Source organism: Heptranchias perlo, chromosome X (genome assembly GCF_035084215.1).
Source record: "Heptranchias perlo isolate sHepPer1 chromosome X, sHepPer1.hap1, whole genome shotgun sequence".
Taxonomy (NCBI): Eukaryota; Metazoa; Chordata; class Chondrichthyes; order Hexanchiformes; family Hexanchidae; genus Heptranchias; species Heptranchias perlo.
In genome coordinates, this window is record NC_090370.1 from 18,294,252 (window position 1) to 18,318,588 (window position 24,337).

The 24,337-nt window shown below is 52.0% G+C and overlaps 1 protein-coding gene across 3 annotated transcripts in view; it reads right to left on the reverse strand.

The window, feature by feature from the left end:
• Positions 1-248: 248 nt before the first annotated feature.
• Positions 249-24,337, reverse strand: part of LOC137307327 (integrin alpha-5-like) — a 125,802-nt gene continuing 101,713 nt past the window's right edge. The window contains exons 25-29 of one of the 3 annotated variants that reach the window (XM_067976803.1): positions 23,080-23,196; positions 7,936-8,049; positions 5,536-5,637; positions 2,561-2,683; positions 249-1,793 (exon numbers count right to left, since the gene is read on the reverse strand). In XM_067976803.1, the coding sequence (XP_067832904.1) occupies positions 1,707-1,793; positions 2,561-2,683; positions 5,536-5,637; positions 7,936-8,049; positions 23,080-23,196 (543 nt within the window). In that variant the 3' untranslated portion in view covers positions 249-1,706. Of the gene's footprint in view, positions 1,794-2,560; positions 2,684-5,535; positions 5,638-7,935; positions 8,050-13,501; positions 13,608-23,079; positions 23,197-24,337 lie in introns of those variants that run through there. The other 2 variants (XM_067976805.1, XM_067976804.1) reach the window with 2 other exon arrangements.

The window sequence follows — 24,337 nt, forward strand, 5'->3', positions numbered from 1 at the left end:
GGCGCTGGTGGACATGAAACTCGGGACCTTCAGAACAAGTGAATGCAAATCACTCCTGTCCTGCTGATGAGCAAGGATTGGAAAGTGATCCGACCGATACCTGGAAGAACGTTCCTTCTCTTCCAAACTAAATCCTTTGGTCCCGTCGTATCAGGCAAGCTAAAAACAAAATGACTGACGCAAGGTCTCCAATATTTGGCAGAGGGAGTGAGGGGAAAGAATGGGTCCAAAGAATCTAAACATCTTCGTTCTTCGTTTTATAAAGGTATATTTCAATTTAATTCCTTAATTAATGTACAACTTTAATAAAAATCAAAATGAAACCAACAACACCGAACGCACAGTAAAAGGTTTTAATGTGTTCAGGACTGACCACATGCAAAGGCTTTTTTCTATAAATTACAGCAACGTCCTCTTGCAGTGGATCCCATTCCAGCGCCAGAGGTGGTGAATGAAGCCGCCATTTCATTTTGAAGTTTGATAAAAACGCAAAGAAAAGCAAATCACCACGGGGCAGTTAAAGGGGAAGGCTGCTCTCAGGGGCAGGGACTATGGAATGTACCCCCAAGGCATGACTTTCCCCTTAAATGCTCCCAAACTGGCTGCAACGATTTGTTCCCCCACCCTCCCTAGCGAATTCCATTACAGTTGACTTCAAAACATCTCCTGAGCATGTGACCCGTACTCATTTGTAACAACACGGGCTATTGGTTCAAACTCCCTGATGTACAAGTGATTGGCTGTCTACAATGGGCAGGGCACACAACCACTGGAAATTCAGTCCACCGCACTCCTTAAAATATCCCACAAACGAAGGCAGTTAAACACCCCCTCGCCTCCGACCAAAACCGCGCACGAGCTCCTGACTGCTGGGGAAGCTCCTCCAACTAAAAACACAGGATCATCGGGAGACTTGAACTGGCCACAGAAGCAGAGGTAGACTGGCTCTCTTTGCCTTCGAGACAAACAGCGTCAGGGAGGGAGGTGGAGGTGGGGGCTGCCTGTATATAGAGAGCAGCCCTGCTACAAGGCTACAATGTACCATCTAGTGGATCGTGGGGGCACCCTAAGTAGGTCCGAGTGAGCCTCAACCATCTGTGGCCTGGGAAAAGGTCGGGGGGGGGGGGGTGGGGGAGGGGAATTTCCATCCATAGGCCTCTTGAACAGCACCAAGTAGCATACAATGGACGAACGAGTCTCACAATCCTTTGGCTATTGGTGAGCCTTCCCTCCCTGCCAGGTGAACCAGGCACGATGAACCTCTGCAGCTGGCCCCCGCCCCCATTACATTCGGGCCCAAGCTATTGCGTCTGAAATATCTGTGGCACTAAGTTCCTGTACCCTCCCCTGGGAAAAAAAGATTCACATCGGTCAATCCTGGTTCTGTAGATCACTGGAAAATAGAAGATATAAAATATATTGCACTCTGAGAACAGTTTGAAAAATTTACATCAAGTCACAACACCGAGGACACATGAAAGAATGTGATTTTAAACCAATCAGTGCTTTTGAATAATTTCCTTAAATAACGTTTGTAGAAACTCCACTGCAGCTTCTCAATGGTCCTTTTCCCCAGACTGTGTGATCCTCCTCCTTTGACCTGGTGCACAGTACAGTGGGACGACAGTGGTGGTCTCCCTGGTGATTATGGAAGCAGTGCAGCTTTTCTCCTCAGTCACCTGGCTCGTGTCAAAAAGATTTGGGCATCAAGCCTCCGAAGTAGCCTGTGGTTTGAGCTGCGCCTTTTCCATCGCTGTCCCGTAAGGCAGTTTCGACCGTTTGAAGAAACCGAGCTGCGAAACAGAAGACAGCAAATTAGATGCCAGTGTAATGAGGACGGGCGGGGGGGCCCCCGAGGACGACAGACAGACAGAGCGGGCGGGCGGGCGGGCGAGAGAGAGAGAGAGAGAGCGTGCATGGGCTGGAGTGAGACACGGATAGAGAGACAGCACATGCAGGAGCAAGTGTGTGCACAGGAGAAAGAGAGAGACAGAGGATGCAGGAGTGACAGACAAGTGAGACAGAGCACGTGACACAAGGCAAATGGGGGCGAGAGTGGCAGAGAAAGAATGAAAGAGAAAACTGGCCTCAGTACCTGGTGCGTTTCCTGTGGGCACAATCCTTAAAGACCCACCTCGAGCTCAGCTCCGAGACTGCGGCCTTGTCTTTCTCTACACCACTCCTGTCTCGAGGTTAGTGCTGAGAGATGGGACACTTTCCTCCGGACCCTTGCTGCCAGCAGTCAGAGGAGACGTTGCTCCCTCTGTATCTGGGGCTGGATCTAACCCCAGATCCTGGGGGGGAGAGGGAAGGGAAGGTGTCTGACCCACTGCCTCACCCAGTCTCCATCAGAGAGAGAAGTCCTTCATCCCCTCTGTCTGGGGGAGGGATTTAACCCCAGGTGCCAGAGGGCGAGACCCACTGACCCACCCATTCCCAGACAACTTCATTTTCATTTGCATCTTGTACCTGAAGCACGGATATGGAATTATTATGAGAGAGAGAGCGAACACGAGTGAACGTTGCAGTGCGTTTGAGCATAAAACAGGAGAAGACTTACTTTGTATAAGATGAAGATGAGGAGAGCCAGCAGGAGCAGGCCTATTAACACAGCCAGGATTATAATCCAGAGGGGCGCAGCATACGAACTCTCGGGCTTGATCCATACCACAGAGGTGGAGACCTACAGACAGAGCAGAGTGAGAAAGGTCCGAACTGTACTGAAAACCTGAGCCTTTGACTCTCTATTCACCACCGTATCTCTGCATATATTAATCCACTCAATCACTCTCTCATCTCCAACTTTGATGCCCTTGTCCCCAGTAACACCCTTACTCTCTTTCTCTCCCCCCCTCCCCTTCCCCCTTGTACAGCCCCCATCTTTCCTCCCTCAAGTCTTGACGCAGGCTTGAACATTTATGACGGACAACTGGTTTCGCCATTCATCGCCACATAAAGCACTATCGGGTCCTGCTCTCCTCTGCCAGAACTGCTCACTATTCCAGGATCATCATGGAGATCAAAGAAAACCCCCAGCTTCTCTTCTCCACTACAAACCCTCTTCTTAAACCCCTCTCCCCTACCTCCTCCACCCTCACCTCCAACAACATATGCGAGGAACTCATGGGCATCTTTGTCACTGAGTTTGAGACCATCCGTTCAGTTGCCTTGACCGCTCCCCTCCCTTCCCCTAGTCCACCGAGCCAAACTTCCCTTACAGTTCCCCCCTGCCCTAACCCTGAACTCGCATCTTTCTCTAGTTTCTCTCCTATCTCCCCTCATGTCCTCTCCGAGCTCATCTTGACCATGAGACCCACCTCCTGCTCCTTGACCCTATTCCCACTGAACTGCTGACCACCCAACTTCCCTTCCTGGCCCCGTGTTAGCTGATATTGTTCCCTTTCCTCAGGTACTGTCCCACTCCCCTTCAAATCTGCTGTCATCAACCCCCTCCTCAAAAAACCCACCCCTGACCCCATAAACAGCCCTAATTGAAGTCACAAATGACATCCTCCTCATCCGTTGACCACACCCTCCTCCTCCATCGCCTCTCCTCCATCATCCAGCTGGGTGGGACTGTCCTCGCCTGGTTCCATTCCTATCTATCCAGTCGTAGCCAGAGAATCTCCTGCAATGGCTTCTCTTCCCGCTCCCACACCGTTACCTCTGGAGTCCCCCAAGGATCTATCCTTGGCCCCCCTCCTGTTTCTCATCTACATGCTGCTCCTCGGTGACATTATCCGAAAACACAACGTCAGATGCCACATGTACACTGACGACACCCAGCTCCACCTCACCACCACCTCCCTCGACCCCTCCACTCTCTCTGATTTCTCACACTGCTTGTCTGACATCCAGATGAGCAAAAATTTCCTCCAATTAAATATCAGGAAGACCGAAGCCATTGTCTTCAGTCCCCACCACAAACTCTGTTCCCTCTCCACCGACTCCATCCCTCTCCCTGGTCACTGTCTGAGGCTGAATCAGACCGTTCACAACCTTGGCGTCCTATTTGACCCTGAGATGAGCTTCTGACCACATCTCCGCTCCATCACCAAAACCACCTACTTCCACCTCCATAACATCGTCCATCTCCGCCCCTGCCTCAGCCCATCTGCTGCTGAAACCCTCATCCGTGCCTTTGTTACCTCCAGACTGGACTATTCCAATGCTCTCCTGGACGGCCTCCCATCTTCCACCCTCCATAAACTTGAGTCTCACCCAAAACTCTGCTGCCCGTATCCTAACTCGCACCAAGTCCCGTTCACCCATCACTCCTGTGCTCACTGACCTACATTGGCTCCTGGTCCGGGAACATTTCAATTTTAAAACTCTTACCCGTGTGTTCAAATCCCTCCATGGCCTGGCCCCTCCCTATCTCTGTAACCTCCTCCAGCCCTACAACCCTCCGAGATCTCTGCGCTCCTCCAATTCTGGCCTCTTGCACATCCCCGATTTTAATCGCTCCACCATTGGCGGCCGTGCCTTCAGCCGTCTAGTCCCTGAGCTCTGGAATTCCCTCCCTAAACAAATTATCTGGTCAGCATCACATTGCTGTTTGTGGGTCCGTGTTATGTGCAAATAACTACCAAATTTGCCTGCAAAACAACACTGACTACACTGTAAAGTGCTTTGGGATGTCCTGAGGATGTGAAAGGTGCTATAGAAATACAAGTTCATTCTTTTTTTTTGCTTTGGTATTTGTTGACTTTGGACAGTGGGGGTCACTGTTGGAGAGAGTTTTACTGGTGGTCCAACAGTGGGGCAGGAAACTGACCAAGGTTCCATTTGTCTCCGGCCTTCCCCCCCCTCCAAAAGTGCTGACTCTCACTACAGCTCCTCATCACTACAGCCCTCCCCCATCTCAAAGTTAGGGCCACTCAGTGAGAGTCGCAGCAGGCTATCCGACCATGTGGTTCATCACGGTGAAAGTTGATCCCGAACTCGGCTGTTTTCCCAGCATGTGGGAGCCTCCAGCCAGATCTCACTAGATTGCCTAGAGGGTAACTCAATTGCCTTTTAATAAAGTTTAGCTTTGAAATCTGCCAGCTTGGTTTTGCGTCTTGTTCCCTTTTCTTTGCACCCCCCTCTCTCTGCCCGACCACCCCGCATTTCCCTCTTCAGAGGGCAAGTGGCATTAAACCCTGGCAATGCCCGTCGGGCATCGTGCCACCCACACACTGCTGTGCACTTTCAGCGTGGAGCCATGATGGGCTGCAGCTCAGCGGCGGGCCAATGGGCAGCAGGGTAAGGGACCAGCTTAACTCACCAGTTCAGCTCTGTGCAACAATGACCCTCCTCTCACTGTGATTCCAGCAGTCAACTGGCCGTCTTGCTGTAACGTGCAGATATTTACAGCGTTATCCTGCTCCCAGCTTTTAACTCCCAGCTCCTGATCGGTCCTGTGACTTTACACAAGATCAGGATTGCTCTTCCCTCTTTGTGAGATCTACACTGGAATGTCGAGAACCATCGGAATCAAAAGAAATAACAGCCAGTGGAACAGGCAGAGCAGGCTGGCAGAGGACGCCCTACCTGTATGGTCCCTTTGGGGTAGTCATTGGGCAGGATCCGATAGGGCATTCTGTGAACCTGGTAGGAAGCATTACATTGCAGGGAGTATGGGTGATTCTCTCTCTGAAAAACACAATGGCACAGACTTACATAGGGAAGACACAATAGAGATAAATTTCACTCCTCCAGCATTCTGCACCAGGCCCCAGCACCACGTCCTCTCAGTAAGAACATCCAGGGCAGGACAAGTATGTAGGGCAATGGGACACTTTCCAATTCAGTTACCCAGTGTTAGATACAGATTAAAGCTCCCTCTACACTGTCCCATCAAACACTCCCAGGGCAGGTACAGGGTTAGATGCAGAGTAAAGCTCCCTCCACACTGTCCCATCAAACACTCCCAGTGCAGGTACAGGGTTAGATACAGAGTAAAGCTCCCTCTACACTGTCCATCAAACACTCCCAGGGCAGGTACAGGGTTAGATACAGAGTAAAGCTCCCTCTACACTGTCCCATCAAACACTCCCAGGACAGGTACAGCACGAGTTAGATACAGAGTAAAGCTCTCACTACACTGTCCCATCAAACACTCCCAGGGCAGGTACAGGGTTAGATACAGAGTAAAGCTCCCTCTACACTGTCCCATCAAACACTCCCAGGGCAGGTACAGGGTTAGATACAGGGTAAAGCTCCCTCTACACTGTCCCATCAAACACTCCCAGGGCAGGTACAGGGTTAGATACAGGGTAAAGCTCCCCCTACACTGTCCCATCAAACACTCTCAGGGCAGGTACAGGGTTAGATACAGGGTAAAGCTCCCTCTACACTATCTGAACATTGTACCTTAATTCCAACCTTAGAAGAGTGATCTTTACTGCATCAGTGTAACATTTCCCTTCCCAGCCTCCCTGCAGCCTGACTCTGAGATTGATCATTAGCTGCTAACTCGGGGCAGCTTTGTGTTGTAGACCCCTGTCCATTAGGAACTGGACTGAATAGGTCAGAACTCATTTCACGTCGGACCCTTCCAGTCAGCAGTGAGAGGAGACTTTCATCCTGGGCTGGATTTGAACCCAGGTCGAAGGTGTAAAAGGCCAGTGTCTGATCCACTGCCCGACCCTGTAGCCAACCACGTCATCAGGCAAACCGTGGCAGCCATGTGTTCAATTGCAGCCTCTCTCCAATCCCCACCAAGACTGCGTCCTGAGTAGCGGTCAGGAGCGGCCACCCTTTCTGATGGTTTTTTTCCCCCCCCTCTCCCCAATTCAGGGACCCTGATGTCAGTTGTACTCCCTTACCACCCCACCCCCAGTTACGAAGGGGTCAGCTGATTAAGAAGTTTGCAGATGATACAAAAGTTGGCCGTGTGTTTGATAGTGAGGAGGAAAGCTGTAGACTGCAGGAAGATATCAATGGACTGGTCAGATGGGCAGAAAAGTGGCAAATGGAATTCAATCCGGAGAAGTGTGAGATGATGCATTTGTGGAGGGCAAACAAGGCAAGGGAATACACAATAAATGGGAGGATACTGGGAGGTGTAGAGGAAGTGAGGGACCTTGGAGTGCATGTCCACAGATCCCTGAAGGTAGCAGGACAGGTAGATAAGGCGGTTAAAAAGGCATACGGGATACTTTCCTTTATTAGCCGAGGCATAGAATATAAGAGCAGGGAGGTTATGCTGGAATTGTATAAAACACTAGTTAGGCCACAGCTTGAGTACCGCGTACAGTTCTGGTCACCACATTACAGGAAGGATGTAATTGCACTAGAGAGGGTGCAGAGGAGATTTACGGGGATGTTGCCAGGACTGGAGAATTTTAGCTATGAGGAAAGATTGGATAGGCTGGGGTTGTTTTCCTTGGAACAGAGGAGGCTGAGGGGAGATTTAATTGAGGTGTACAAAATTATGAGGGGCCTAGATAGAGAGGATAGGAAGGAGCTATTTCCTTTAGTAGAGAGGTCAATAACCAGAGGGCATAGATTTAAAGTAATCGGTAGAAGGATTTGAGGAGAATTTTTTTCACTCAGAGGGTGGTGGGGGTCTGGAACTCACTGCCTGAAAGGGTGGGAGAGGCAGAAACCCTCAACTCATTTAAAAAGGTACCTGGATGCGCACCTGAAGTGCTGTAACCTACAGGGCTACAGACCAAGTGCTGGAAAGTGGGATTCGGCTGGGTAGCTCTTTTTCGGCCGGCACGGACACGATGGGCCGAATGGCCGCCTTCTGTGCCGTAAACTTCTGTGGTTCTATAATGCCCCCATGGTCAATTATCCGACACTCAGTCTCGGCTCAGACCATGGAGAACAGTCACTTGGATTCCGTGCCAGGGAGTGACCAGCACCTATGGCGGAACAAGGGAATTACTTACATCCAGTGTTAATTTTACACTGGCGTCGTTTCAGATTCCGAGCGAACGTTACCTGGAGGAAGGTGTGTGCCCACACCCGCGATCGGATTGCTAGGACCACGCTTTTCCCCCTCTCCAGCAGGCCGACCTTGCACATCAAATTCAGACATTCCACGTGTTGGCAGTTCTGCCAAGAGAAAAGGGGCAAGATGCTGCTTAATACCCAGACCAGGGCACAGTCCCACCAAAGCCGGCCTGTTTTGAGTCAAATGCGTTGCAAACGTTTGCAGACGGAGATTCACTTCCCACCCTTGTGAAACAGGAGACTACCCACCGTTCTATCCAATGGGCGGTTTGCACATGGCACATGCTTACCGGCGTCCCGTCCTGGCCCAGTTGCATCTGAGACAAGTCAGGTTCGTCCCCACCCCTGGCAGGAGTCTCTGTGTTGGCACGTTTCCTGAACCACTGCTTCAAGCTTGGGCAGTTGGGGGCCTTTTTCTTTTCAGCCTCTTGTGACACCCCCTTCCCTTTACTGCTTGTTCTCCTTTCCCTTGAGGCAGCTCGTTTGTTTAACCATCAACCTAAGGAGCGTTGATTCACGGGTTCCATTACCTGGGCGCCAGTAACGTACCAATCCCCCCTCCCCACCAACACGTAGTGCCGTCCTCTCGACTCCGAGCTGGGATCTCCGCAGCAAGTCAAACACGTCCGGCCCTTCACGGCCAGGGCTCCCAGGATCGAAGGACGCAACAGAAGAACTAACCTGGACTTCTCCCTCCATAATATAACGGAGCCAGGGTACGGAGAGCCAAGGGGGATCTGCAACCAGATTAAGGCCGCTTGTTCCTGCAAAGTAGCGATGAGAAGCTGCTCTCTGATGTTTGGATGCCCGACAGGAGAGTTTGACCGGCTCTGCCAGGATATGGTGTCCCATCTTTGCAAGATTCCTCACACACTGAGGATTACCCAAGATTCTGAATGCTCCTGTTCACAATTGAGAGTGTATCTAACTGACCTCTTCGACCTGGGCCTGTTGACGGGGCCACAAGGAGACTGGGATAGGGCTGCAAGGGCTGTCAAAAACAAAATCCACCGGCAAAGTATCTTTAGATTAATGATAGGACTTCCATTCCGGGCTTCAGCAACACTCGGCAGCAAAGGGACACAAGTGGACATCCTGTGCGACAGCCATTGCTACTCCCTGCACTGAGAGAACCCCCCCCCACTCTCCTGCCTTCCCCCCGCCCGACAGCCACTGCTCTCCTATTCCTGAGCAGAACTCTACTCTCCACCCCCTATATCAGTACTGCACCTCACCTCTCCTCTGTACTGTACATTGCTCCTGTTTCAGGTTAGAGGCCGATTCAAAAGAGGAATGCTGGTTGGAAAATTACATTTCCATCAAGTTCCGATACCTTATTGAACTCATGAGACCCAAAAGCCACTTAATGGACATTCAACTCAATACAATGAGAAGTCTTTCAATTGCTAAGCTGTCAGACAAGGCATCCCTGTGTTTGTGTGTCACATGCACAAGTCAGGAATTATCACAAAGGTCAGTCCCTCAGGTTCAGGCCTGTGGGACCCAGACACATCCTCCAGGACCAGCTCTTCCCCATACCAAGCTGCCTTACTCAATCGAACGTGCTTTCTGATCAGGTACCCGATCGGGAAAAAGAAACTGATGGATGTTCGTTACAGGAACTCGTCACGGACTGGAGTTAGACTGCATCCCAGTGGTGCAAGGCAGGCTCCTGGAGGTGGGTCTCACATTGCTTGCCTTTGCTGCGCTCCAGTGTGAGATCGGCACAGAAATCACAAAGATCCATACAGGAGAGAGGCCATTCAGCTCATCTACTTCATTCTATCGTGGAAACCTATGATCCCCTCATTGCAACATCTACCCCTTGAATGACTCCAGAGTTTTCGCCTCCCCTCCTCCATTCGGGGTATTGATCACTCTGTGTGAAGTGCCCCCTGACAGCAGCCCTGAACTTGTCTTTTCCCAGTTTCCACCCATGTCCCCTTGTCTTGCAATCATGGTTTAACTTGAAATAGTGACTCAGAGTGGCCGTTTCGATACCATTTCATATCTTATCTACCTCTATGCAGCCAACTTTCAATGCTGAAGAGTCTGTCTAACCTCTGACCCTAGGCTCAGCCCCATGGCCAGCGCCCCTAGGCCTTGGACGTTTCCCTTGTGCCTACATAGAGCCCTGTACAACTAGAGTCGGACTTCTACGGATTCGGCAATATAGCTCAGTGCTCCGATTACTTTGTTTGCCGTTCTGCAGTGACTGGACACTGTCCGCGTTGAGCCTAATCCCACTCCTAGATCTCTGTTGACCTCTCTCCTTGACAGTTCCATACCATTCATTGTGTACGTTAACCATTCTTCCTTCCAAAATGTACCACGTTGCACATATCAGTATTGAATGTCATCTAATCATAATTCTGCCCCTTTTCGCAAATATTGCCTGGGTCCCTCAAACTCATTGACTGTCTCATCAGATGGTTACATAGATCGGTCCCAGCACCAATCCCTGGAGCATTCCACTCAGTACATCTCCCCAGCCTGACGTCACTCCTTCAACTACTACATGCTGTTTCCTCTCTCGGCCAATTCCTTATCTACATCCTGAGTTCTCACTTCACTGTAAGCTTGTCCATCAAGCCTATCATGTGGAACTTTATCAAAAGCTTTCTGCAAGTCTAGGTTCACTACATCATAGGGCTCCATACTGGTGACCTCCAGAGTTAGACTAAGACTGACCTGACATTTATCCTCACCGTGTGCTGCTCACTGCTCTGCACTTCTTGCAATGTGTTTCCTTAATACTTGGCTGATTTTTGGCGTTCTATTCTCAGTACTGTATTTCTCACTCTCTTTTCCCCGTCTTTCTCCTTCAATTTTAAAAACAATCTTTGCCTTTGTTCTCTGAATCCTCTTTTTCTCTCTTCTTTGAGCAGCTTTTTTCTATCTTTGCTCTTCTTCCCCTCTTTAGACCTGCTGGGGTCGATTCTCACTCCGTGACCTTGTTTTCTACTTTCCTGCGATTCTGAGTGCATCACTAAGAGACCACTAAGGGTCAAGGGGCAGCGCCGAAGGGTCAAGGGGCAGCGCCGAAAGGTCAAAGAGCAGCGCCGAAAGGTCAAAGAGGTGCACACTAAGGTCTGGAAAAGTGGCCCCAAAACATCAGAAAAGGCAGAACAAGTCAACAGGAGCTCTGAGAAAGGAGCAAAATGCATGGCCAAAAAAAAAGGCTGCTGGGAGACAAAAGGCCCAGTGAGAGCTCCTGAACAAAAAACATCACAGCAGGGGGCTAGAGGGGAGAATGGAAAACTGTCTTGGTGCTTAATAAACTGATCTGTCGTGGCAGAACTTCAGTGTTTGCTTCAGATTTCATGGTGTTGAGTAAGAATTCCCTCTGCTTACCCTCAGTCGATACAGTTTCACGACTGTGGCAATCATCATCTTCCTCTCGGCCAGTGGGAGGCCCTTTTTAAAGCCTTTTCTCTTTTAACATCTAACTTTTTTTCTGCTTTACCCGCGAATGTTCTTTGAGAGAGTTAGCTACATCTTGCGACATTGGCGACCTGCCATTATTTTGTGGCAACGACAACCTGCACCGTGAATCATTTTCCCCACGAGAGAGAAGCCTTTGGCTTCTTTTCCCATGGTACGGACCTGCTGTCGGAGTTCCCTACGATGTTTATCCATCAAGTTACATGGCTAAGATGGGTATAGAGGGATATGGGCCAAGTGCAGGCAATTGGGACTAGCTTAGTGGTATAAACTGGGCGACATGGACATGTTGGGCCGAAGGGCCTGTTTCCATGTTGTAACTTCTATGATTCTATGATTCTATGATCAACTGATGCACACAAACCATCTGGAGTCTCTTCCAAAAACGCATCACGATGGCACTTCAGCCAATAAACCAATCAGATTTATGGCGCAATTTGAAATCTTCAGGGATAACCAGAGCTTTTGGACCGAGATGCTCCTTCCTCAAATTTTACCAGCTCGTTAAATATTACAGAGTTCCTCATTAAACTGGAAGTCAGGAGAATGGGATGGTCAACATTGTCCGTGCTGCCATCTGTCACAAGATATCACTGCATTCACCCCGGTCGGAATCTAATGGTAATTCTTCAATCTTCCCCTTCTGCATCTGTGCAAACCACTTGTTTTTTTAAAATCCCATCCTCGTAGCCACTTTGCTGCGGTTTTCGAATTCTTTTTTGAGAAGACTTCCAGCCAAGGCTCTCCGTTGAGGACACTGTCAAACTCTCATGGATCGATCATTATTGTACCAGGGAGCAGTGGTTTCAATTTTCCACAATCGTTCATCACATTGGTTCTTGGTGATTCCAGAGATTAAAGTTTGTAGATGACACATAAAAGAACCAGGAGGCAGTGGATAACATGAGGAACAATGCGACCAGATGGTGGCAGAGGCTGTTCAATGTGGATAAATGTAAAATGAACAGTATTGGGAACAAGGAGCCAAATGAAGGTGCATTGAATGGGGGAGTGAGATCAGAGGAGATACATCTCTGAAACCATCAGCACTGAGCTTTGCTGAGAAACAATGTGAGTGGATTGTATTAGCAGAAGGACGGTGTACACATTTAAGGAGAGACCCTGTGGAGGTTGATTTGGAGAGCTGTGTCCAGCCTGGTCACCTGTGAAGGATAGTGAGGGGGACAATAATGATGCGGCTGGGCACTGGGGGTTTATTTTCGGAGTAAGGCAAGTGGCTTCCCATTTTCGCGGAGAAAAACGGACGGGAATCACAGAATGCAATCGGCTGCCAGGAATTTCGAATTTGACGGCGGAATTACGGAGGTCTCACGGGAGCAAGAGCGAGAGACGTCCGCACACCGGAGAAACTTACTGTAAATGCCGACCGCTCGCTGCCACTCCCGGCCCGCCCCCCCACACTCTGCCGCGGCTGCCGATTCGGCGCGGCTGCAGCGCTTACTTACGGGACGTGCCGACTGTACTGCCACCATTCCGATTCTGACCAGGCCAGGAGGTAGCGTCAAGGGCGGGGCTGGGAGTGGTGGCATTACGGTACGGTTACTGTGAGCATTACAGCCGAGCATTACCGGAGCTGGAGCAGAACCGGCAGCAGCAGCAGCAGAGTGGGGCAGGGAGCAGCAGCGGACAGTCGGCGTTTACAGTAAGTTTCTCCGTTGTATGGAAGTCTCGTGCTCTCGCTGTTGCTCCAGCGAGACTTCCATGATTCCACAGTCAAATTCTAAATTCCTGTTCTTTTGTTGGCCGCTAATGTTTGCTTTTGCTGCTGGTTGGCCGCGGGTTTGCTTGCTGCTGCTGGTTGGCCGCTATTGGTTGGTTGGCCGCTATTGGTTGGCTTGCTGCTGCTGGTCGGCCGCTATTGGTTGGCTTGCTGCTGCTGGTTGGCCACTATTGGTTGGCTTGCTGCTGCTGGTTGGCCGCTATTGGTTGGCTTGCTGCTGCTGGTTGGCCACTATTGGTTGGCCGCTATTGGTTGGCTTGCTGCTGCTGGTTGGCCGCTATTGGTTGGCTTGCTGCTGCTGGTTGGCCGCTATTGGTTGGCTTGCTGCTGCTGGTTGGCCGCTATTGGTTGTCTGCTGCTTACTTTTGCTCGCTGGCTGACAGCTCCCGGTCACCGTTCCCCATTCTGCCGTTGGCTCCTTCGGCTCTCTGCTCCAGTTCTGCTACTTCCGTCCCCTCATCAGGTACTGTAAGGACTGTTAATATTACTGTTTAGCCAACAATCATACTGTTTATATATATCAGTTCTGTAGCTGTTCCCAGTCATGGCCTATGAGGTGTGTTTGGTCTGATGTGGACACTCCGCCTGTCCCTAGTCAGTGTGACCTTACGTTCCTCTGGTCGTGTTTTAGGGATGTAGCGATGACAAACAACCCCACAAGGCACAGAGTAACCTGAGCTAAGAGTCACCACATGTTGGCAGTCAAGGGTCAACTGAGATCTAGCGACAGGGCCCGAGTGAGATTCCATGGGCAAGGGGTGAAAGAAAAAATGGCTTGGGAGAGATCATTGACCAGACTGTGCTCAGTGTGAGGCAGTTATTACCGAGGTAAATCAGGCACTGGGGTGCATTTTGAAGGCAATGATATCTAACAGATCAACGGCGAGCTCTGGAGTCCAGGCTGCAGAGGTCACCCTACCTCAAACAATCTTAGAAAGGATTCAGAGAAGATTGACCAGGACAATTCCAGGCCTTAGGGGACTGAGAAAGTCACAGGCAACTAAACTTACTTTCACTGGAGAAAAGACTGAAGGGAGACACGGGCTTGAGCAATGAGCATAAAGCTGGAGGACACTCAATTCTCCAACCTTGCTCAAGGTTTGCGGGTGAGAAACTTTTCTCTCACGCAATCAGAAATGTGAAGCAGAATCCCAGAGAGGGGAGCTGATTCAGGATATACTGGAACCTTTAAGAGAAACTAAATCAATAATTATTGGAAGTGGCATTGAGGGTTACAGAGTCTAACAACACTGCTCTCCATTTATTTCCCCGGGTAAGGGATCAACAGGTTGGGGGACAGGAGATGGGCGTGGGAGACGATGAGTCCCTGATGGAGCAGGCTTGTTGGGTCTATGTGTGCTAATATTAAACTGCGCGACATTTGTCTTCACAGTACTGGCAGCATCTGAAATACAAGCCCAAAAATATCAGGAAAAATCCCAGATTCCCACACAAGAAACACGGAGATTGCCTTCATTCAGTCCCCGTGAATCAGTGGCCCTGTCAGGATGTCAGGTTTGTTTTCTTTGGATACAGAGGAGTTTCCAGCCAATTGTTCCAGGAGCTGGGAAGGGCTCAACTCCCAGGGGACACAAGTTAACAATGAGGAAGTTGGGAGGAAGAAGGGAAGCTCGGATTCACCCAAAGGGTTGCAGGTGCAATCCCTGGACTGATCCTTGCGGTCCCAATTCGGCCCGTATGTGTGAGCTGCCGATACTCATCTAATGACCTCTGCTGACTATAAAAATGCTCCTGGAGATAGTTGCTAGACTTCACGGTCAGACAGCCCGAACGTACATTACAGGAAGCAAAGCGATTCCAGAAACAGTGACATCGTGGCTGACTGACCTGAATTTTCTTAAACGTCAAAAGATGTCCAAAAAAACCCAGATCCCTGTCCACTAAACCCACCAAATCCTGCGTTACTTTAAGTGTATTTGGCATGGGGAGAACTCTCGTTCACCCAGTTGCCCTGATGGACCACATCCGCCATCGGTGGATTGCCCTGTTGTTGAGTTATGGAGTAAATCGCCAGGGAAATGAGTTCAAGTGACAACTCGATGAATTCCTGCAATAATTGAGGGATATGGTGAGATGGTTGTTGGGTGTGTTGATCCATGAGTTTTATAACAGTTTGAACTGATTTTCCCTTCCAATGGACTCCACGCCCTTTCCCTGTTGCGAAGGCGGGTGATGTGCCCAGATCCAATTGGAGGGGTACGAGAACGCCACAGGGAATTTACAGGCCCACCACTCCGTGCCTCCCAAGTTGCATCATGTGATGCATGGGGAGCCCCGAATGCCAACCTGTGTCTGGCCATCCCATGGCAGGGCCCATCAGAACACTCCCCCCAGCAGTGTCTACTCCATGGAGACCAGGCCCCAAATTCTTGTCTGGAACTCTTCTCTGCACTGCAGAAGGAAGTTGTGTTGTACAATCATCGTTAGGCTCAGGACAGGCCGGGAACAAGAAACACGATGGGCCGAAGGGCCGAAGGGCCTCTATCTGTGCTGTATAACTCTATGACTCTAAAACACCCACACATCGCCAATGGAGAATCCTAACAGGTCAGGAAATTCCGCCACTCTCCTGTGGGCATCACATCCAAGTGACGACTCATGCGGGCATCTAGATGGTACATGCTGGCAGGCTGTTTGACCAATGAGGGGCATTGCAGCCGAGCCCTGATCTGGTCCTCAGGTCGCTGATCAGGAGCAGGAACCCTGGCTGATTTCCCCTCTCTAACCCAGGGGTCACGGGACAGTGATCAGGAGCAGGAACCCTGGCTGATTTCCCCTCGCTCTAACCCAGGGGGTCACTGGACAGTGATCAGGAGCAGGAACCCTGGCTGATTTCCCCCTCTCTCTAACCCAGTGGTCACTGGACAGTGATCAGGAGCAGGAACCCTGGCTGATTTCCCCCTTTCTCTAACCCAGGGGTCACTGGACAGTGATCAGGAGCAGGAACCCTGGCTGATTTCCCCCTCTCTCTAACCCAGTGGTCACTGGACAGTGATCAGGAGCAGGAACCCTGGCTGATTTCCCCCTTTCTCTAACCCAGGGGTCACTGGACAGTGATCGGAAGCAGGAACCCTGGCTGATTTCCCCCTCTCTCTAAACCAGGGGTCACTGGACAGTGATCGGGAGCAGGAACCCTGGCTGATTTCCCCCTCTCTCTAAACCAGGGGTCACTGGACAGTGATCAGGAGCAGGAACCCTGGCTGATTTCACCTCTCTCTAACCCGGGGGTCACTGGACAGTGATCAGGAGCAGGAACCCTGGCTGATTTCCCCCTCTCTCTAAACCAGGGGTCACTGGACAGTGATCGGGAGCAGGAACCCTGGCTGATTTCACCTCTCTCTAACCCGGGGGTCACTGGACAGTGATCAGGAGCAGGAACCCTGGCTGATTTCCCCTCTCTCTAACCCGGGGGTCACTGGACAGTGATCCGGAGCAGGAACCGTGGCTGATTTCCCCTCTCTCTAACCCGGGGGTCACTGGACAGTGATCGGGAGCGGGAACCCTGGCTGATTTCCCCCTCTCTCTAACCCAGGGGTCACTGGACAGTGATCAGGAGCAGGAATCCTGGCTGATTTCCCCCTCTCTCTAACCCAGGGGTCACTGGACAGAGATCAGGAGCAGGAACCCTGGCTGATTTCCCCTCTCTCTAACTCAGGGGTCACTGGACAGTGATCAGGAGCAGGAACCCTGGCTGATTTCCCCCTCTCTCTAACCCAGGGGTCACTGGACAGTGATCAGGAGCAGGAACCCTGGCTGATTTCCCCCTCTTTCTAACCCAGGGGTCACGGGACAGTGATCAGGAGCAGGAACCCTGGCTGATTTCCCCCTCTCTCTAACCCAGGGGTCACTGGACAGTGATCAGGAGCAGGAACCCTGGCTGATTTCCCCTCTCCCTAACCCAGGGGTCACTGGACAGTGATCAGGAGCGGGAACCCTGGCTGATTTCCCCCTCTATCTAACCCAGGGGTCACTGGACAGTGATCGGGAGCAGGAACCCTGGCTGATTTCCCCCTCTCTCTCTAACTCAGGGGTCACTGGACAGTGATCAGGAGCAGGAACCCTGGCTGATTTCCCCTCTCTCTAACCCAGGGGTCACTGGACAGTGATCAGGAGCAGGAACCCTGGCTGATTTCCCCTCTCTCCAACCCAGGGGTCACTGGACAGTGATCAGGAGCAGGAACCCTGGCTGATTTCCACTCTCTCTAACCCGGGGGTCACTGGACAGTGATCAGGAGCAGGAACCCTGGCTGATTTCCCCCTCTCTCTAACCCTGGGGTCACTGGACAGTGATCAGGAGCAGGAACCCTGGCTGATTTCCCCCTGTCTCTAACCCAGGGGTCACTGGACAGTGATCGGGAGCAGGAACCCTGGCTGATTTCCCCTCTCTAACCCAGGGGTCACTGGACAGTGATCGGGAGCAGGAACCCTGGCTGATTTCCCCCTCTCTCGCTAACCCAGGGGTCACTGGACAGTGATCAGGAGCAGGAACCCTGGCTGATTTCCCCCTCTCTCTAACCCGGGGGTCACTGGACAGTGATCGGGAGCAGGAACCCTGGCTGATTTCCCCCTCTCTCTCTAACTCAGGGGTCACTGGACAGTGATCAGGAGCAGGAACCCTGGCTGATTTCCCCTCTCTCTAACCCAGGGGTCACTGGACAGTGATCAGGAGCAGGAACCCTGGCTGATTTCCCCTCTCTCTAACCCGGGGGTCACTGGACAGTGATCAGGAGCAGGAACCCTGGCTGATTTCCCCCCTCTCTCCAACCCAGGGGTCACTGGACAGTGATCAGGAGCAGGAACCCTGGCTGATTTCCCCCTCTCTCCAACCCAGGGGTCACTGGACAGTGATCAGGAGCAGGAACCCTGGCTGATTTCCCCTCTCTCTAACCCGGGGGTCACTGGACAGTGATCAGGAGCAGGAACCCTGGCTGATTTCCCCCTCTCTCTATCCCTGGGGTCACTGGACAGTTATCAGGAGCAGGAACCCTGGCTGATTTCCCCCTGTCTCTAACCCAGGGGTCACTGGACAGTGATCGGGAGCAGGAACCCTGGCTGATTTCCCCTCTCTAACCCAGGGGTCACTGGACAGTGATCGGGAGCAGGAACCCTGGCTGATTTCCCCCTCTCTCGCTAACCCAGGGGTCACTGGACAGTGATCAGGAGCAGGAACCCTGGCTGATTTCCCCTCTCTCTAACCCGGGGGTCACTGGACAGTGATCAGGAGCAGGAACCCTGGCTGATTTCCCCTCTCTCTAACCCGGGGGTCACTGGACAGTGATCAGGAGCAGGAACCCTGGCTGATTTCCCCCTCTCTCTAACCCGGTGGTCACTGGACAGTGATCAGGAGCAGGAACCCTGGCTGATTTCCCCCTTTCTCTAACCCAGGGGTCACTGGACAGTGATCAGGAGCAGGAACCCTGGCTGATTTCCCCCTCTCTCTAAACCAGGGGTCACTGGACAGTGATCGGGAGCAGGAACCCTGGCTGATTTCCCCTCTCTCTAACCTGGGGGTCACTGGACACTGATCAGGAGCAGGAACCCTGGCTGATTTCCCCTCTCTCTAACCCGGGGGTCACTGGACAGTGATCCGGAGCAGGAACCCTGGCTGATTTCCCCTCTCTCTAACCCAGGGGGTCACTGGACAGTGATCGGGAGCAGGAACCCTGGCTGATTTCCCCTCTCTCTAACCCGGGGTTCACTGGACAGTGATCAGGAGCAGGAACCCTGGCTGATTTCCCCTCTCTCTAACCCAGGGGGTCACTGGACAGTGATCGGGAGCAGGAACCCTGGCTGATTTCCCCTCTCTCTAACCCGGGGGTCACTGGACAGTGATCCGGAGCAGGAACCCTGGCTGATTTCCCCTCTCTCTAACCCGGGGGTCACTGGACAGTGATCAGGAGCAGGAACCCTGGCTGATTTCCCCCTCTCTCTCTAACCCATGGGTCACTGGACAGTGATCAGGAGCAGGAACCCTGGCTGATTTCCCCCTCTTCTAACCCAGGGATCACTGGACAGTGATCAGGAGCAGGAACCCTGGCTGATTTCCCCCTCTCTCTAACCCAGGGGCCACTGGACAGTGATCAGGAGCAGGAACCCTGGCTGATTTCCCCCTCTCTCTAACCCAGGGGTCACTGGACAGTGATCAGGAGCAGGAACCCTGGCTGATTTCCCCCTCTCTCTAACCCAGGGGTCACTGGACAGAGATCAGGAGCGGGAACCCTGGCTGATTTCCCCTCTCTCTAACTCAGGGGTCACTGGACAGTGATCAGGAGCAGGAACCCTGGCTGATTTCCCCCTCTCTCTAACCCAGGGGTCACTGGACAGTGATCAGGAGCAGGAACCCTGGCTGATTTCCCCCTCTCTCTAACCCTGGGGTCACTGGACAGTGATCAGGAGCAGGAACCCTGGCTGATTTCCCCCTGTCTCTAACCCAGGGGTCACTGGACAGTGATCAGGAGCAGGAACCCTGGCTGATTTCCCCCTGTCTCTAACCCAGGGGTCACTGGACAGTGATCAGGAGCAGGAACCCTGGCTGATTTCCCCCTGTCTCTAACCCAGGGGTCACTGGACAGTGATCAGGAGCAGGAACCCTGGCTGATTTCCTCCCCACCTCCCGAGGAGGGAGGGGCAGGTCCTCGGGTCTGAGGGGGTCAGGTCCGAGGAGCTTGGCCCTCAGACCCGGGTATCTGCTCCTCTCCCCTCCCCCTCAGGCCCAGGTACCTGCACCCCCCCTTCCAACCTCCTCTCCCCTCCCACCCTCTCTCTCCCCTCCAACCACCGCCTGAAAATGACAGCCTGTGACGAAACTGCGGAGTATGTCCCAGGTGGGGCCCACCTACTGCCAGGGTCTCTCCAGCACTGAGCACAGCGGGTTTTAAATTGCAATTTACGACTGATAGCCTCTCTGCTCTGACACCACCTCCAGGTTAAACTACGGTTCGAGTCGCTGAATCGTCCCATTTTCGGGAGGGATTTGGCAGCTGGAGCATCTCCACTCGCCAAGTCCAACCCCAGGCTTCGCCAACATCCCCCACAACAACAAAGAAAAGAAAAGGGGAGGGGGAAAGAAAAGAAAAGGGGAGGGGGAAGAAAAGAAAAGGGGAGGGGGAAGAAAAGAAAAGAAAAGGGGAGGGGGAAAGAAAAGAAAAGGGGAGGGGGAAAGAAAAGAAAAGGGGAGGGGGAAAGTAAAGAAAAGGGGAGGAGGAAAGAAAAGAAAAGGGGAGGGGGAAAGAAAAGAAAAGGGGAGCAGGGAAAGTGAAGAAAAGGGGAGGGGGAAAGAAAAGAAAAGAAAAGGGGAGGGGGAAAGAAAAGAAAAGAAAAGGGAAGGAGGAAAGAAAAGTAAAGGGGAGGGGGAAAGAAAAGAAAAGGGGAGGGGGAAAGAAAAGAAAAGGGGAGGGGGGAAAGAAAAGAAAAGGGGAGGGGGAAAGAAAAGAAAAGGGGGAGGGGGGAAAGAAAAGAAAAGGGGAGGAGGAAAGAAAAGAAAAGGGGAGGGGGAAAGAAAAGAAAAGAAAAGGGGAGGGGGAAAGAAAAGAAAAGGGGAGGAGGAAAGAAAAGAAAAGGGGAGGGGGAAAGAAAAGAAAAGAAAAGGGGAGGGGAAAAGAAAAGAAAAGGGAAGGAGGAAAGAAAAGAAAAGGGGAGGGGGAAAGAAAAGAAAAGAAAAGGGGAGGGGAAAAGAAAAGAAAAGGGAAGGAGGAAAGAAAAGAAAAGGGGAGGGGGAAAAGGGAAGGAGGAAAGAAAAGAAAAGGGGAGGGGGAAAGAAAAGGGGAGGAGGAAAGAAAAGAAAAGGGGAGGGGGAAAGAAAAGAAAAGGGGAGGAGGAAAGAAAAGAAAAGGGGAGGGGGGAAAGTAAAGAAAAGGGGAGGGGGAAAGAAAAGAAAAGGGGAGGAAAGAAAAGAAAAGGGGAGGAAAGAAAAAAAAAGGGGAGGGGGAAAAGAAAAGAAAAGGGGAGGAGGAAAGAAAAGAAAAGGGGACCCTCCCCTAGAAAAGGGGAGGGGGAAAGAAAAGAAAAGAAAAGGGGAGGGGAAAAGAAAAGAAAAGGGAAGGAGGAAAGAAAAGAAAAGGGGAGGGGGAAAAGAGAAGGAGGAAAGAAAAGAAAAGGGGAGGGGGAAAGAAAAGGGAGGAGGAAAGAAAAGAAAAGGGGAGGGGGAAAGAAAAGAAAAGGGGAGGAGGAAAGAAAAGAAAAGGGGAGGGGGAAAGAAAGAAAAGAAAAGGGGAGGGGGAAAGAAAAGAAAAGAAAAGGGGAGGGGGAAAGAAAAGAAAAGAAAAGGGGAGGGGAAAGAAAAGAAAAGGGGAGGGGGAAGAAAAGAAAAGAAAAGGGGAGGGGGAAAGAAAGAAAGAAAAGGGGAGGGGGAAAGAAAAGAAAAGAAAAGGGGAGGGGGAAAGAAAAGAAAAGGGGAGGGGGAAAGAAAAGAAAAGGGGAGGGGGAAAGAAAGAAAGGGGAGGGGAAAGAAAAGAAAAGAAAAGGGGAGGGGGGAAAGAAAGAAAAGGGGAGGGGGAAAGAAAGAAAGAAAAGGGGAGGGGGAAAGAAAAGGGGAGGGGGAAAGAAAGAAAGGGGAGGGGGAAAGAAAAGAAAAGGGGAGGGGGAAGAAAAGAAAAGGGGAGGGGGAAAGAAAAGAAAAGGGGAGGGGGAAAGAAAAGAAAGGGGAGGGGGAAAGAAAAGAAAAGGGGAGGGGGAAGAAAAGAAAAGGGGAGGGGGAAAGAAAAGAAAAGAAAAGGGGAGAGGGGAAAGAAAGAAAAGGGTGGGGGAAGAAAAGGAAGAAAAGGGGAGGGGGAAAAGAAAAGAAAAGAAAAGGGGAGGGGGAAAGAAAGGGGAGGAGGAAGAAAGAAAGGGGAGGGGGAAAGAAAAGAAAGGGGAGGGGGAAAGAAAAGAAAAGGGGAGGGGGGAAAGTAAAGAAGGGGAGGGGGAAAGAAAAGAAAAGGGGAGGAAAGAAAAGAAAAGGGGAGGGGGAAAAGAAAGAAAAGGGGAGGGAGAAAAGAAAGAAAGGGGAGGGGGAAAGAAAGAAAAGGGGAGGGGGAAAGAAAGAAAAGGGGAGGGGGGAAAGAAGAAAAGGGGAGGAGGAAAGAAAGAAAAGTGGACGGGGGAAAGAAAGAAAGTGGACGGGGGAAGAAAGAAAAGGGGAGGGGGGAAAGAAAGAAAAGTGGAGGGGGAAAGAAAAGAAAAGTGGAGGGGGAAAGAAAAGAAAAGTGGAGGGGGAAAGAAAAGAAAAGGGGAGAAATGGGGAACTCTGTGCCAAGTTGCCCGTTGAGTTTGGCTGCATGTTCGAGACAGAGAGAAGGTGCACGGCCAGACGGGGCAGGAAAGTCTCCTCACCTCAGCCTGTCGTCCTCACTCCAGCATCTTGGTGCAAAGCACCACTGGTTGTGGAGAGGCCCACAGTTCTCAGCCGGTGCATTCGAGGGGAAATCAAACGACACCCTCCCCTCACCCACCCTCACATCTCACCGCAGGGAACGTGACCTCAAGCACGTAATCCGAGTTGCAGGGAGACCGCCTCACCCCCTGCCCTCCCCACTCCCATCGTCACCTCACAACCCTCCCGGTCACCCGCCTCACCCCTCCCACTCCCTTCCCTACTGGCCTCACCCCTCCCACCCCCCCTCCTCACCCGGGACACTTATCAATTCCCAATGGAAGGCAGTGAGTGGTGTCAAACGTCACGGACACATCGCGGGCCTGAGCTCTTGAACTGCAGGCGCCTCCCACAGGAGTGACCGACCGAGGTTTCGTGCGGGGGGGGAATGAGGCATCAGGTCCCCTTCTACGTTCCCCTCCCCCCCCCCCCCCCGCTCTATTTGTGGTACGGCCCGAGCGTCTCTCCCCCCTCCCCCCCCTCCCCTCGTATTCCTGTCAATACCGGGACGTAAAGCCAGGCATGGCGACGTTCTCCCTTCACCGTCTCTCGACGACCGGGAGACTGAACCACTCACCAGGCTCTCCGGCTCCCGCAGTTGCTCCCACGTCGCTTCCCGACGGCGAATGGAATGTTCCGGCTTCTCCGAAGTTGCGGTCAGAGTCAGGGCCGGTTCCACCGGGGGGTTCTGCAGCTAAAGGTTTTGGGAGGGGGGAGGGAGGGAGGGAGGAGGAAGGGTCGGGGGGGGGCGGCAAGCACAGGAAGTGTTAGAAGACCAGGGAGACCGATGGAGAAGAGGATGATGGGATACATGGCCAATGGCCGCCCTGACCCACGACCGCCCTTCTTCTCTCACTGCTGCCCACCGTCCAGCGTTCAGTTATCTCCAATTCCCACATCATGGAGCGCTACAGCACAGAAAGCGGCCACTCGGCCCATCGTGCCAGTGCTGGCTCTTTGAACGAGCGAGCCAATTAGTCCCACTCCCCTGGCTTGAAAATTTTTCCTTTTCAGGTCTTTATCTCATTCTCTCCTGAATCTGCTTCCACCGCCCTGTCAGGCAGCGCGTTCCAGATCATCACAACTCACTGCGTTAAAAAAAATTCCCCTCATCTCCCCCCTCTGGTTCTTTTGCCAAAGTTTGCTCTTTTCCTTTCCCGCTTCAAACAGGGCGTCTTCCCCCATTCCTCCCCCCCCCCCTCTGCACCCAGCAGCGTTCGATTGTCCAGATCTGCTCTATGATCAGGAGGCCCCGATATAACAAGACACCAATTCCCCCCTCACCATTTGCTCCAAGTGGATATGCAGAACACAGGAAGCATCGCAGGGACCCGAAGGTCTCGGATTCCCCACCCAGTCTATGTGGGCAGGGGCTGGGGAGGGCAGGAAACCAGCCGGGGTTCCCAATATACTGCCCCGGAGACTGACCGCGTGTCGATTTCTGGACCAGACAGGCTGGGGCTCAGCTGCGATGCCTTGCGTGGTCGAATATCCTGTCACTGTCTTGGTTCAAAGAATAATGATTTGAGGACAAGGTGCTGGAGGGTGAGCTGCACCTGGACTGTATGACAGCACCTCCCCAAGAGGCAGAGGAGAGAGAGAGTCAGAGAGAGAGAGTCAGAGAGAGAGAGAGAGAGAGAGAGAGAGTCAGAGAGAGACAGAGAGAGAGTCAGAGAGAGAGAGAGAGTCAGAAAGAGAGAGAGAGTCAGAGTCAGAGAGAGTCAGAGTCAGAGAGAGTCAGAGACAGAGAGAGTCAGAGAGAGTCAGAGTCAGAGAGTGTCACAGAGAGAGTCAGAGACAGAGAGAGTCAGAGAGAGAGTCAGAGACAGAGAGAA